The 16162-nt window shown below is 44.9% G+C and overlaps 1 protein-coding gene across 3 annotated transcripts in view; it reads left to right on the top strand.

Annotated features, from left to right (window-relative positions):
* MKI67 (marker of proliferation Ki-67) overlaps window positions 1–6897 on the top strand; it is an 82091-nt gene extending 75194 nt beyond the window's left edge. For all 3 annotated transcript variants that reach the window (XM_063962217.1, XM_063962216.1, XM_063962218.1), the window contains exons 19-21: window positions 2499–2579; window positions 2670–4223; window positions 4929–6897. In XM_063962217.1, coding sequence (XP_063818287.1) covers window positions 2499–2579; window positions 2670–4223; window positions 4929–5002 — 1709 coding nt within the window. In that variant the 3' untranslated portion in view covers window positions 5003–6897. The remainder of the gene's footprint in view (window positions 1–2498; window positions 2580–2669; window positions 4224–4928) is intronic.
* Window positions 6898–16162: the final 9265 nt, after the last annotated feature.

Below are 16162 nucleotides of genomic sequence, written 5' to 3'. Positions count from 1 at the left end.
GGCGTACATCAACCGTCAGGGCGGCACTCGCAGACGTGCAGCGATGAGGGAGGTCACCAACATCCTTCTCTGGGCGGAAAAGTATGCTCTGTCCTTCTCTGCGATATTTATTGCGGGAGTGGACAATTGGGAAGCCGATTATCTAAGCCGACAGGATATGCACCCGGGAGAGTGGTCTCTACATCCCCAGGTGTTTTGGCAACTGGTCCGCCGATGGGGAAAACCACAGATCGACCTCATGGCGTCCCGCCTGAACCATCAGTTGCCTCTGTATTACTCTCGGACGAGGGACCCGGCGGCGGCCGGTGTAGATGCTCTCGCAGCTCCTTTGAATTTCCAGTTCGTTTACCTCTTTCCTCCGTTCCTGCTGTTGCCACGGGTTCTGCAGCGCATCAAGAGAGAACGCTCTGGTCCTCCTGGTGGCTCCGGATTGGCCACGCAGGGTTTGGTACTACACCCTACACCTGTTGTCGGTAGCCGAACCTTGGCCCCTGCCACTACGAGACGATCTTCTACAACAGGGTCCTTTTCTTTATCAAGACTTACGCAGGCTACGTATGACGGCGTGGCTGTTGAGAAAGCCATCTTGAAAAGGAAGGGGATTCCTCGTACGGTTATACCTACTATGCTTCGGGCTAGAAAGTCAGTCACATCTTCTCACTACTACCGCATTTGGAAGGCTTATGTAGCCTGGTGTGAACATCGAAACTTTTCTCCTTCCGTGTTTTGCTTAGCCCGTCTTCTCCGTTTTTTGCAGGCAGGTTTTTCAGCAGGCTTACGACTGGGTTCGCTAAAGGTGCAGGTCTCTGCTCTTTCGGTTTTCTTCCAGAAAAAGTTAGCCATGCTGCCAGAAGTCCAGACTTTCTTTCAGGGGGTTCTTCAAATACAGCCTCCCTTCCGCCCTCCGACAGCGCCATGGGACCTCAATCTGGTCCTCTCCTTTCTTCTGCTGTCTTCATTGTTTGAGCCCCTGGAATCAGTGGAGATAAAATCTCACCTGGAAGGTGGTTCTTCTCCTGGCACTGGCTTCAGCTAGATGGGTGTCAGAACTTGGGGCTCTCTTGTGTAGGTCTCCTTACCTGGTGTTTCATGCGGATAGGGCCGAGCTTCGTACTCGTATGTCTTTTCTACCTAAGGTGGTGTCTGATTTTCACAACAATCAGCCTCTTGTGGTTGCGGCACTCTCTGTGGACTCGCCGGATTCGAGATCATTGGACGTTGTCAGAGCGCTCAAGATCTATGTGGAGAGGACTTCAACTATTCGGAAGTCAGATTCCTTATTTGTTCTCTACGATGCGGCCCGCCGTGGTTGGCCGGCTTCTAAGCAGACTGTCTCGATGGATTCGACTGACCATCAGACAAGCTTATTTGGCTGCTTCTCGGGAACCTCCATCTTCGATTTCAGCGCACTCTACACGCTCTGTGGGACCTTCGTGGGCGGCTGCCCGTGGGGTCTCGATAACTACTTTGTCGGGCGGCTACTTGGTCGGGCCGACATACGTTTGTCAAATTCTACAAGTTTGACACGTTTGTGGCCTCTGCATCGCAGTTTGGCCGAGCGGTTTTACAGGACTCTCAGCGCTCTCCCACCCGTTTTGGGAGCTCTGGGACGTCCCCATTGTAACTGTGCTCCAGTGGCCCCTAGTGGTTGAAGGAGAAATCAGGATTTTGGTACTTACCGATAAATCCCTTTCTCCGATTCCGCAGGGGCCACTGGACGCCCACCCAGCGCTGTTCCTCCTTTTTTGCTTAAGGTTTGCAGATCACTGTGACTGCTTGTTGGGTTCAGTTTTACCTTTTTTGTTGGGTTAAGTTTCAGGGTGGTTTTGTGTTATCCTGGTTTACATGGCGTTAACCTCCTCTACCTTCAAGTTTGTTTATTCCAGCTCTCCTCGGGCACAGTTTTACGTAGACTGGCTTGGAGGGGAGATAGTAGGGGAGGAGCTAGCCACAGTGTTAGAATTTTTAAAGTGCCAGCTCCCAATTACTGCCTACTATTTTCCCCATTGTAACTGTGCTCCAGTGGCCCCTGTGGAATCGGAGAAAGGGATTTATTGGTAAGTACCAAAATCCTGATTTTGTGTTGCCTGCGTAGGTTAGCACTCTTGCCTCAATCTCCTGTAATGCTGTGTACACACTAGAGTGATGTGTACCTGACCGTCGTCACGGGACCCTGTATTGGCAGGTGCATAAGCGCTTGCCGATGCAGAGGGGTGATGAAGCAACGTGTCATTGCTGTCTTCTAAATGATACAGCAGTGCCGACCAAAAGACCTCTAATGATGGCAGGGGGGTGCAGATTGTGCGTACACACTGGACAGGCCGATGTATCGTTCCAATCGGCATCGGAACAAGGTAGTCTAGTGTGTACTCGTGATAAGTGTTTCTACTGTAGGTTTGGTTCAGCTGTTACATGTAATTAACGCTGAGCTATGTAAGGTGAACTCAGAATTTTACTTTAAAGTCTTGACCATCATGGAATTTTTCTTTTTGCATTAGGTAATCTTAAATCCAGTTCAGGAGATGTTAAAACTTCACCTGCTGCCAGAAGAGCTGGAAGACGCAAGAATGTGGAAGCAGGTGAGTAAATAGAATACCATACTGTTAAATAATAGAAGTCGACTTTATTTGTATATTTAAGCCAGCATTGATATCAATTTCTTTTTTTAGATGCAAATTCTAATGTTTCTAAACCAGAAGAAACTTCAAAGGAAAATACTGATGCAGCAGTTAAGAGCCCAGAAACGAAGGGTCTCAAAAGATCAACCAGGCGGGAGAAGGATTTATTAAACGAAGAGGCTGCTGAGGTGCCGACTAAGGCTTTGCGTGGAAGGCGGAATAGAAAGGCTTTGGGAGATAACTCTGTTGGGACTGTTAATTTAGGCAATTCTGAAACCGTGTTACCTGAAACTGTTAAGGCACTCCAAAAAGTTACACCAACAAAGAAGTCTAGTACTGAAAGAGAAACTAGTGAGGTGTCTATTTCAGATGCACATGAGCAGAAACTGTCCCCTGTTGCTCCAGCTGCCAGACAAAGAGGAAGAAGAAATCAAATCTTGCAAGAAAGCTCCAACCTTAGTCATGAAGAGCAGCCCAAACATGACACTGAAGTAGAAACTGAAAAGTCTACAAGAGCAACGCGGGGTAAAAAAATTGTATCTAAGATCGTCAAATCCAAACCAGCTGAAGTAAAAGAAAAGAGGTCTGCTAGAAGCAAAACATTACAGTCTTCAGGTGCACAGCATACTTCTATTGAAACTTCATCTAGGACAAAATCTGTACAATGGCACCCTCTAGTGGTCACTGTTGGAAATTCAAGAGATGAAGCGACCGCACAGGACACTGAGGTATCTGCTCGTGGTGGTCGGTCTAAGGCAAAAATCAAACTAGATACACCAGATTTAGTTGTATCAGCTAAAAGGCCTCGCCGTGAAGCAGACACAGAGGAGAAAGTGGAACCTTCAGCAGATTCTCTAACCATAAACAGTGTTGCTAAAGAAGTTCCTGATACACGTAAAAGAGGAGCAGCAAATTCACAAGAGAGAGCATCGAAAATTAGCACTTCAGATCTGCCAGAAAAGGATGGACCAAAGAAACGCAGTTTGGATGCAAATGTTTCAGCCGAGTTGCAAACAACTGAAGAATTAGGAACTAAAAGGAGTACAGGTAGAAGAATGCTTAAAACGCTAGATGTTCAGTCCTATTTTGTTACACAGCAGGCATCTAGTGTTGAATCTTCAGAACTCGTGAATCAGAACACTTCAAAGCATGCACGTGGACGAAGAGCTGCAGCTAAGGAATTGGATAGTGAAAATAAAGACGTTGCGAAGATCCCTAAACTCATACCTTCAAGAGGAAGAAAGGCAGTGGCTGCTGCTAAGGAGGCTTCTACTGAGAATATAAGTAGCCAGTCTCCTGTTAAACCTAAATATCAGGGGAGGGGTGTTTCAAGTAAAGAAAGGGCTGAAGAAGCAGTGAGTACTTTAGTAAAAGCCACACGAGGAGTAAAAAGAAAGATTGCAAGCTCTGCAGCACCGAGTGACTTTCGTGAGGGATCTCACTCCCAACCCAATCTGATTGAGCAACCAGAAACTCTAAATAGTCCTACAGGTCGTGGCAAGAGAAATGCAAGGAATAGCAAAACGCAGAAAGGTGAAGAAACAGAGTCCTTATTGAAAGAAAAGCAGATAGCAACATCTAGTTCAGCAAAAAGAAGTAAAAAAGGTAATTGAAAGTAATATTTTTTTTTTTTTTTGTCGTTTTAAAACTATATATAATTGCCAAATACAATTTTACATTGTAGGCTGGTTAGCAACCTGTTCTCTGAAACCATTTATTTGGTTTCTGCTATACTGAGTGTGCTAAAGATGCACTGCTACCTACTGACCTTCCACTACTGCCTCTAGCTGGATTTCTAGGGACTTGTTTTGTAATGCATTACAGGTAAACTAATATGGGTTGTCCCTTTAAAAATGCAGGGTGGGGTGGCATTATTATTTGTCTCCATAAGTGGTCCACAGTACCAACTGTAGGGACAGTACATGGTACACTGAACATTGCATAACATTACAATAATCAAGACCTAAACAGAGCACAGATCACTACCACAATTCTCTGTACACAATACAGCTGGTAAGCAAGGTGAGAGAGGAAATCAGTGAAGGGTGGAACTTGTCTCCAAGAGGAATGGCTGTGAGCAAGAGTAATTCTGGGCTAAATGTCCACTGAGTAGATGACTGTTACTGAAATGCTAGAGAAGAGAGCTGTGATAATGGCTTTTGGCAGTGCGGGTAGCAGCCTCCTTGTTTAACTTGGTCCCGTGGGAACTAGTAACTTTAAATGTGTGGTTGTAAAACCTGTATGACTAAGGTAATGTAAAGTTCTAAATGTACATGGTTACTCACTTTTTGTCCTTCTATTTCTCTTCAGAGACCACACTGACTGCTGCTGAGAAAAAAGCTATAGTACTTAAAACCAGGACAAGCACACGTAACAGGAAATAGCGGAACGCATGAATTTTTCATGATTTGTAAATAAAGCCAAACCAGCTAGAGATTACAGTTTAAATGTAACTTTCGTCCTAGATGTTTTAAATCTTTAGCACTGCTTCTTACTATTGTAAAAAAGAAAAGAAAAAAACATTTTATTGTTTTTATCATCTTTGTCATGAAAAAGCTTGTTTTAAGTCTTGTGCAGAAAACGGATTGAAGATTGGGGAATAATTTGCTGTTTCTGAATTTTTTTTAACATGGTTATTCTTGCGCTTTAATATCCGATTGGCTTGTATGTTTAATAAACGAAACTGCCAGTCTTAATTTTTTTTTAAATATATATATATTGTGGGGGGGGTTTTAAATAAAATATTGGAATGATTGTCACATTTTGTAATTTGCCTTGCTGAATAGTAAAGCTCATTGTATTTCAAATCATTCCACTCTGGCTAGGTCTGTAATTATTTAAAGCCAAAATCACCATGATGTCTTAACAATGTCATTTTAGACCTCATATCTAACTATTTAAAGGTGTTCTTGTGATTTGTTGTTTTTTGCTATCTGTTCTATATCCTGTCAGTCTTAGTAGCTGAAATGTTTGGTCACTGCTGTTTCTATTTAAACATTGAGCAGGTGAGACCATTGGCAGCTAGGAGAAGACATCTAAAAATATTTTTACAATGCATAAAGATGAGTTAACCTTTTATATTAGTGTTGTGTGGCTTGTGGTGTGAATATAGTGTGTTTTGTCCTTTTCTATTTAGAAGTGTGATCATATTGTTGCCGTTCACAACACTGCACATTTTTAAAGGCCAGGGAATATTAAAGAACATTAATGACAGTCCGGTTGTGGGCTGAATCTGTTTTCACATGAGTACCCCAAATCTGTTACCTCAGTTGTTGCTTCAGGCCAGTAATGGTATCCGGTCTTTAGGTAGATCATACTTAGGTCGACAGTCATTAGGTCGACCAAAGTTTTTCCCATATTTTTTTTTATTCTTTAAAACGTTCATACTTGACAATACACGTGTACTACGATTGGGAATAGTAACCTGTACGAGGCACCTTTGGTTCGCCATGCGAGGGGACACTGCACTAATTGGGTTTCCTGGTCACTTTACGACAAAAGAGACAAAAAAAAACCTCATGTCAACCTTTTTCCATGTCGACCTGATGAGTGTTGACCAATAGTGGTCAACCTAATGACTGTCGACCTAGTTAATGTTGACCCAATGAACCACACCCCCAGTAACTGGTTCCAGATGGGTTCATGTTCTTCAGTCTCATAAATATTATGGGGACTGTCTCCTAAGTGTCCAGGAGACAGCTGCTTATCAAACATTTGGTATATTTAAGACTGCTTTCTATGTTGGAGTAGTGTATTTAAACAAAGAAAAAAAAAACATTAAATGCTATATTTAAAGTGATCTTCAGGCATACTTTCCTTTATAACGTAATACTACCCATTAGTAATTACCCTTGCAGATTGTTACATTTTTTGCTGTTTTTATAGTTAATGTAGAGCATTTTATTTTGCTTATATACATGATGAGCAAGTATGTTTTGGTGAAAACTTAATATTGTGATCATTTACACCCCTGCTACCTTACCTGTTTGCTACTTATTGAGAATGTACAGTGCACAAGAAGTCTAACTTGTATTGTTGCTGTGAAGCCTTGGTTTAATATCTGACTCTGTAAGACAGCAAATGATTGCCAAATTTTAAAATAGACTTGCAAATGTTTAAGAATGTTGCTGTATTTCCATTTTAAAGGATTGTGCAGTCTTTAAGTTTAGCATTTTACTTACAGACAGTCCTATTAAGGGCTGAATCCAATTTAGTTGGATTTTATGAAACATGATTGCTTTGTAAACACCAATCAATAAACTAAAATTTATTTTCTGGATGGTTAGCAAATTGATTTTCTTTTTAGACCTGTTTCAATTGAATTTGTATTTTTGTTTTGTTTTTTATTTTTACGGACATGTAATGCTTCTATTTTGGCACAAGTACATCAGTTGTATACATATAGTAGCATGAATGTGAAGAATTCTTGAATTTAGACCCATCGGCAGGTAATGTATTTTGATCCTGAACTGAGGAAATCCAAAAAGGAGTTGATGGGTAAGAGCTACAATATGTAGACAAGTGATTGGACAAAACCTCCCCCCAGCATAATGGTGTGCTCCAGCAGCAGACACGTTTTATAAAGGTATATAATGGGTAGAGGGGCTCTGATTAGTTAACGAAATTGCTTGCTGGGAGTAGCTAACAGTTTGAAAAGGGGATCATCGTAGGCTGTGCAATGTCATGTTTCCAGGGTGATGTTGGACTGGTAAACAAAGTTTGGCAACCCTGGATGGACTGTCCAGCTCAGTACAGATCTTAACACCACTGAGAATCTCTGGGATAAATTGAAGTTTCTGGTACGTTCTAGACAGTCTCAATCTTCAGTGTCATAATTGGTCTCTACTTAAGATGGAATAGCAAACCATACTGCCTGCTGTTATCCAAGAACTATGGACAGTTTGCCAAGAAGGGTTCCTGCAGTAATCACTGCATGTGGTGGACCTACAAAATACTGACACCAATAAAATATCAATCTATTTCCTTTCTGTCAAATCACTTCTGTCTACACGGTATACTTTCTATCTGCTAATTTACCAGTTTGCAGACATTTACATTTTACTCCATTCGTCAACTGGCTAGTGTGTTTTTTTTTTTTTTTTTTTCCCAAAAACTGTTCAAATTTGGCTTTTTGGTCTGCTGATGATTGGAACATTATGACCGTACATTGTCATGGCAGCTGGTACTCTCTACAGCTACCAGATGTACATAGGGAAGGTGAGGTCTGTCTTTATATTTTCCCAGCCGGCTGCTAATCTGCAGTGATTGGCTGCATGGCAGGCATTGATAGAGGGAAGCAGAGGGGCTGGGAGGTCCCTCTGAGTGTCATCTAATGGAAGGTCTTACAGCAGCCACCCAGGTGCATCAGATGTGATAATGTCAATTATTATCTTCAAACATAAAGCTATACACTATTTCCGTGGAGCCGCTAGACCACGTGCTACGCACTTTGTACGCTATTTGCGTACAGAGTCCCGCACGTGCTACGCACTTGGCGTACACGCTGCGCTGAGTGTACGGAATACACAGCGGGCGCACACACAGTTGATAACCCTTAAACCTTATTAATAAAACACAGTAAGAATATGCTTATACTCTAAACCTTAGTAGTCAAATACTGTAATGATGTAACGCTTAAAAACCTTAATGTGTATGCTGTTTGAGCGATTGAGACGCTAAGAGAGCCCTTTGCAGGAAAGTGAAAACACAACACCGGGTTTGGTTAAAACCACAGCAGCTCTAACACTGCCGTGGATTATTCAGAGAAAAAGGGGAAAACAGTACAAGTTTTACACTACAAACTAACAGAATAACAGAGAATAAGACGAACAATGGCTACAGAGAATATACATACGTGGGAAATCATTCGCAAGCGCGACCTGGATCCAGTCCTCAGGTAGAAAGCCTTCAGAGTCTTGAGGCTGGCCAGGGCCAGGCAACAGTGGTCTTTATATACACAACATACCTTCACAATACAATGATCCCTGTAATCTCATTGGACACAGGGATGTGTCTCTACATTACAGGAAAGGTCATAGGTGGATTTGAACAGGTGGGCTGTGTCTTTCCCCAACTGCTCTTGTGGGTGGTATCCTCTGGATTCCCCCCGCATGTGTAATTTAAAGCAAATACAGTTAATGTTCATAATCTACTTCTGTACATAACTATACGCAGGAGCGAGCGATCCTTTCCTAACTAACACCGGAATGTTACCCTTAAAATACCATACAGCTGGATACTAGACACCACCTTTCAACCTTTATCTGACCCTTCCTATCATGCAAAGAGGAATCTCTCTGTCCAGGAACTGTTTAAACTAATCATACTCGCTGACTTGGTCTAGTGGAATATTATCTACAAAATGCACTATTTGGGTTAAATATGCTACGATCGAGTCGCACGCTCACAAACTCCGCCGTAAATACACATCTCATGCGCACGAGACGCAGGAGCGTCCCCTACGCAACTTGCGGGTATGTGTACGCACGGGGGAACAGGTGCACGAGCAGCACGCGTGTGCATGAGGGGTTAGTACAAGGGGTATGCATCATGATATTTTTCGACTTTGACAGATGTGACAATGTCGGGGAAAGCCCAGCAATTCCTTACCAACTTGCAAGTTGGATTAGGAATTGTGAGTGTCATATTCTAGACTTCTGTGCCTTATGGGGAAAAGGAATACAGAAAAGATACTAATAAACAGAAAGGAAGTATCTAACATTTATAGTCTAAAACATGGTTTTCTCTTACATCCTAGAAGATAATGGGGATCCATGTAATACCATGGGGTACAGTGATCGCGCTGAGCCAAAAAAAAATGGGTCATAAGGACCCCTCATTTTCAAAAAAAATTGGATCCTATAAGACTTTTCCTGGGTCATCAGAATGAAGGCAAATACTATTTTTTGTAATACCGGAGCTTAAAATACAGTAGTTGCAGCATTGCCATTAATGAGCCATTAAAACACATGGTGCGCAAACACTACTAAAGTGATGCCAAACTTGGGGGACAATCAGAAGAAACTATAGTTGTTCTTCCAAAAGTAGCTTAACTTTTTGTTCTGGGAATGCAAAGTTCTGCTGTATAAACCGGTGTATTTTTATTTAAATGTCTCTTTATATGCTGTAACACTACTGTATTTTAAGCTAGTCTTAAAAAATAAAAAAAAGACAGTTTACTCTAAATCCAGTTTTAAATCCCTCCAACCCAGTGGTGAAACTTGTGAGTGGTGGGCCCAGGTGCAAAATTATTCTTTGGGCCCCTCTCCTCCACCCCGAGTTCACAATATGCCACATGGCATTGGGTGACGGGCAAAGGTACAGGGTAATGGGGACGGAGAAATGGAGGGCAATGGGTTACAAGAAAAGGGTAAGAGGGAGAAGCAGTGGGTGATGCAGAGAGGCATTGGAGGATGGAGAGGGTGACGGTAGAAGCAGAGGGCATGTGTAGGAGGGAGATAAGGGGGTAAACTGAGTTGAAAGGGTTCACCGGGACATGAAGGGAAAGTATCAGTGGGGGTGAAGGGCAGAAAACAAATAAGCTGCTATATCACGTGCCCTAAAGGAAATGCTAGTGGAATAATTTAGTAAAGGGATAGAAGATGAATTATATCAGGGAAGGGGAGGGAGGAAAGAAGAGGTGAGAGAATGACGGGGAGGACGGAGAGAGGAGACTGAGGGGGGAGACGGATAGCGAGGTGATGGACAGAGGGGGGAGAGACGGAGATTGGGAGACAGTGGATGGGGGGGGAGAGGGAGTGACCGAGAGAGGATGGCAGCACTTTCCACTTGTACTACAATAGTATTGCTTTTCCTGCCTGGCATCAGTAGTGCTTACAATCAGGGGCTGCTACTGTACATGGAGATGGCCTCTGCATCCCTCCCAAGAACTTTTGGCGCCGGTGACCATCAGGACCGGGGTGCAACAGCCAGGTGTCCGTGTCAACAGCAATAGAGGGAGGGACTTGGAATAGTTAAACAAGTCAGGCACATGCAGCATTTGAGTCTGGGGGTGGAGGAGAAGGGAGAGTGTCTCCTCCCCCCTCTGGCCAAGAAACTGGACCCGAGTCACTCACTGCAGTGGCCGTCTTAATGCACAGGGCTCTGGGGCATTGGTGGTGGGCAGACAGGCGCAGCGCTGGTGGCGGCATTAGTCAGTGAGACTCATTGTAATGCCGGCAGCTCGGGTCCCTGAACCAGCACCCACCGTGGGAACAGTTAGCCCCTCTGCCGCCGCTGATTTTAACAGCTCAGAGCTAAATCTGCATCACCACCTGGAGCTGGCAGCGGGATCACGGAGTACCCAGCCCCATTCCCCGGCTGCGGAACACTGGCAGCACTCAGACTCAACACCCTCCTCCAGGCACAGGTTATCTGCTGTCAGAGGTACAACTCACCAAATCGAGGAGAGCTGTGCTATCAAGTCCGGACTGGCAAGGCTCCACCTCTTATTTCTTTTTCATCCACTAGGGGTCACTGGAGTACTCTTGGGATATGGACGGTGCGTAGCAAAGGAAGGCACATTTAAATGAGCAACCCTCCACTTCCCTCCTCCATACTCCCTGGATCCTCAGTGTTTTTATGTGCCTCAAAGGAAGCACATCATGAGCTGAAAGCTCACATTTGATTTTACTTTTTTATTTCATTTTTGATTTTTCAGACAATACCTTCCCCACTTACTAAGAAGTGTGGGTCCGGAATTGTACTGCCTCCAGCCGCTGCTGACACGTGGGCGCTTGCAGGAGAAGCACGGCCGTGTCAGCCAGGCAACATGCGGTCCTTTCCCCACTTACAGAGAAGTGAGGGTCCAGGATTGAGCGGCCATCTCCTCCAGCTGGGTGGAGGAGATTTCAGAGGAGTCGTGATTTTTTCTAACAAGCGCTTTCAGCGCTGCTGCCACAAGACGAAGGAGAGACTGCAGGGGGAGATCGTGCGGTTAGCTTCCACAGCTTCCGCAAGGTTAGTGTACTCCCCCAGTACTGCACGCTCCCAGACACACAGCAGGTGCTGGGAGCGTGGTCTTCCGCCGCTGGCCGCCCGCTCCATGTTCCCCGCTGGCCGCTGCTACCTAGCCGCCGATGCGCTCCCAGACAGCAGGTGCTGGGAGCGTGGTCTTCCGCCGCTGGCCGCCCGCTTCATGCTCCCCGCTGGCCGCCGCTACAGACCCTGCGGGCCGCCGCTACATACACCCGGCTGGCCGCCCGCTCCAGGTTCCCCGCTGGCCGCCGTTACATAGACGTCCGGCGCTCTGGCCGCACGTTGTTCTCAGCGGGAGCACACTGATCACAGTGCACTCCCGCTGCCCGCTATTCAGCCCAGCCGCGGACAGACAGGCTGCCGCCGCTGGGCTTCTACATCCGTCCCCCGCTGCTCCCCGGCTCCCCTCTGCTAGCTATGGCGGTGGGAGAGGGAACAGCACTGCGGCTGCACAGGGGGAGATCGCGGGACACAGGGGGGGATGATTATATCCGCAGCACGAGGTGCAGGCATAGGTTATAAATGATATGCATCTTAGGTTAAAACTAATATATGCATGGTGATTCAATATGGATATTGTAGTATAGGAAGTATACTACATATGTATATAGGCGGTAATATGTAATGTATGCCTGATCTGTGGTAACTAATATTACTGTAAAGTGGAAATTGATTTTTATTGTTTATTTTTTCTTATACTTAACATATGGTGAAAGCGTATGGCACTAAGCACATGGCTGGACACCATTTTACCTCAATTTCCGGTTTCTTTGTCCAGGAATTTTTATCTGCTGTCCTACAACACTTCCCCACTAGAGGAGCAGGGGTGGTGTTAGGAATTTTCTGTCACAAAAAAGTGTGCAGCAATACTTGTCTAGTTATGTGCACGTTACTTATTTAAGGGTCCACGTGCACGGTGGGAATACCAGTACGCATCCGGATATATATCCTAATCCTATTTGAGCGGCTACATCTAACTGTTTATAACGTAGTCACATGCTCATCTGGAGGGTTATGTATTCTCTGTGAGAGCGCTGTGGAATAGGTGTGCGCTATATAAATAACTGATAATATATAATAAGTAAACAGTACCCATCAGAGGGCGCATGCTAACATCGGCTGTGTGGTACAATAAGATTCAATGCCAGACGCAAGGTTCTGAGTTTTAATGTCACTAAGGAACCTAGTTCAGAGGCAAGCGTTCCTATAGGATAGAACGCAGCGAGCGCCTGTGCGGGTGTGTGTGCGTTCATAGTTCTAATTCTATTATTAAGACATTCAATATACCAGAGTCTATGACAGCATTTCTTGGTGTCAAAACTGTCCGGGTCCCGCCTGCACCTACACTTAATAACTAGTCAGTGTGGACATTCCACCTATGCTAAAGACAATGTTTATGCTGTAGTTGGGGTTTGGGTTACCGACATTATAGTCGCAGACGTAGTTAATAGCCAGTTCTGGCCTCAAAACAGTTTCGACGACTTGTTACTCACATTGGTATGTCGCCTGAGAATTTACGCATGTCTGCTATAGCTGTCAGCCATGTTAGTTCTCGTAGTCCATCATCACTCTTTGTGGTTGACAGACGCTTTGCGTGGCCTTACACGAAAATGTGTTCTTTACTCCTAAATTAGAACGTTTCAGTTCTCACGCTCCGGTGTGAGAGTCTATTTACAGCCATTGCCACACCAGTTCTTACAAATAAAACTGCACCAGGGTTCAAATCTTTTAACCCTCAGTCTTTTCCAGTTGTTCTACAACACACGACACGTGGTCGAGAACGGATGTCTCATTCGACATTATTACTGAAATCCACAGATCTGCGGTTACAGATCGGCGGTTACATAATTAGTGTTCAATCACACATAGAGTTCCATTGTCTACCACCTTTGCTGTGGTTTGTCAAGGCTAGTTCCAAAACTAGCCGACCTGTGTCAGACGACAAAAAGGCAGTTCTGTAGACCGCAATTCAGTGTCTCCTAGATTCAAGCTTAGTACAATTTTGTTTGTAGTACCGCACCCGGCCGACTGTTATATACCAAAAGTGGCTCAATCAGTGGAATTCATGCGGTCAGTGATTGCAGGTTTACAACCATTGAAATCATATTCTCCCTAGAAGTCAAGAATGCGTTTTTGCGTGTTCAAAATTTTGCCACTACATCTGGCATACTTAGACGTTGGCAGTCCATCATTCAAACTCTCTGGTTTCTCATTAGCGTCTCGGGTTGTCACAAGGGTGGTGTCTGGGATAAGTTATTCTCAGATCCCGGCTGGTGATAATGGTTCTGTGCTTAGATAACCTTCTCATCACAGCTCTAGTTCAACAAATACTACTAACGTACAATGAACTAGTTCAACACGGTGGAATTGTCAGATTCAAGAAATCAGTTCTGAATTCGTCTCAATCACTTCAATTCCTAGGAATGATTCTCCATCCGGTAAATCAAAGAAATTACCTACCAAAACATAAAGTACTGAGTTTTCGTCATCTAATACAATTCGGGCTCAAGCCACGCACAGTCTCGGTACATTTGTGCATTCGCCTTTTAGGCACAAGAGTGACGGCTGTCGAAGCTATTCAGTTCGGAAGATTTCACTCTTGTACTTTTAAACTGGAGGTGCTCGCACAGTGGTTGGGCTTGCATCTGCAGATTCAACACAGAGTGAGGTTGTCGCCACGGGCCAGAGTATCTCTAATCTGGTGGCTCAAAGTACACAATCTAACCGCAGGAAAACAATTCAGCGCCTGTAATTGGATAGTTCTAATGACGGACTCTAGACTCAGAGGTTGGGGAGCTGTAGTTCAAAATTATCAGCTCCAGAGTCTCTGGGCGGATCACGAAAGATTGCTGTCTATAAATGTCCTGAAACTACGGGCAATTTACAATGCGCTCCGACAAGCAGTGCACATGCTTTGGTCTCAGTCTGTCCAGCTGCAGTCAGACAACGCGACGACGGTCGCATACAACAATCATCAAACGCCCAGTATTTGTCCAGAACGCAAGATCCAACGGCAGTGGCGGCGGAGGCTCACAATCGCGTGGCTGTACAGCCTCGTGTATCTATTTCCACCGTTTCCGCTCTTCCCCTTTGTTGCTAAAACGGATCACAAGAAGTCGGCCACAGTCATACTAGTAGCGCCTCATTGGTCTCTGAGAGCTTGGTTCTCGGATCTCCGTGGAGTTCGCGCAGGTCCAGCGTACCTCCTTCTCGCTACCGGTAGAGACAATGGTAAGAAAACAGACTTTCCTCCCGTAGCCTCAGCAATCCATGCGTCCAATTCAGGACCAAACAACTTAACCATACCAGGGCTACGTGCAGGTATGTGAGTGGGGCGGCTAGCTTCCGCTGCCGTCCCGAGGTGTTTGTCCGCTCCCCGAGTTAGCGCGGCGGCGTTTAACGGGGCGGTTATTGAGACCGCACTCTTAAGAAAATTTATACAACCATGTTACGAGCTAGGAAGCCGGTTAGGGCAGCTCATTATTACAGAATATGGCGTGCCTATATAGGTTGGTGGGAAGCTCGGAAGTTTCCGACATCATCTTTCAAGTTATTCCGTCTTTTGTTGTTTCTACAGACTAGGTTAGATGGAGGACTGCGTTTATCTACACTAAAGGTGCAGGTATCTGCTTTGTCAATTTAATTTCACAAACGTTTGGCTCTATTGCCGTCTGTACACCGTTTTCTGCAGGGTGTCCTCAGAGTACAGCCTCCATTCATTCCACCTACAGCGCCATGGGGCTTGAAGCTGGTTTTAGATTTCTTACAGTCTTCATATTTTGAACCCTTGCAACAAGTGAATATTAAGTGTTTCACTTGGAAAACTATTTTTCTTCTAGCCCTAGCTTCGGCAAGTCGTGTTTCAACTTTGGGTGCCTTGTCATGCAAGCCACCGTATTTAATGTTTCATGATGACAGAGCGGATCTTCGGACCAATCCCGCCTTCTTGCCAAAAATAGTGTCATCTTTTCACATCAATTAACAATAGTAGTTCAATCAACCAATAATAGGTCCTGTGTTAACAGGAAATTCTGAAACTTTGGTTGTGGTACGCGCATTACGCGTTTATGTATCGAACGTCTACATTTCGTAAGACGAATACGTTGATGCGGCCAAGCTGGGTTGGCCAGCTTCTAAACAGATCTTATTCATATAGATTAAACTGACCATACGTCAAGCTTACCTTCATGCTAGGTTACAGCTGTTTCCATTAGTAACAGCTCATTCCACACGTTCTGTGGGAACTTCATGGGCAGCTGGTCGTGGGGTTTCTACGACGCAGTTTTGCCATGCGGCTACATGGCCAGCAGTGCACACGTTTGGTGCGCTTTTACAAGTTTGATACGTTGCGGCATCAGCTTCTAGCTTTGGCCGCCTAGTGTTACAGGTGCCAAACAGCTCTCCCGCCCACGGGGGAAGCTTTGGTACGTCCCAAGAGTACTCCAGTGACCCCTAGTGGATGAAAAAGAAAATAGGATTTTGGTACTTACCAGGTAAATCCTTTTCTTTGAATCCATAGGGGGCACTGGACGCCCACCCAGAGCAGTTTTACCTGGTTTTGTGGTAAG

Source organism: Pseudophryne corroboree, chromosome 3, assembly GCF_028390025.1.
Source record: "Pseudophryne corroboree isolate aPseCor3 chromosome 3, aPseCor3.hap2, whole genome shotgun sequence".
Lineage (NCBI taxonomy): Eukaryota > Metazoa > Chordata > Amphibia > Anura > Myobatrachidae > Pseudophryne > Pseudophryne corroboree.
Note: the sequence above shows the minus strand (reverse complement) of the source record. Positions and strands in the feature narration are given on the sequence as shown.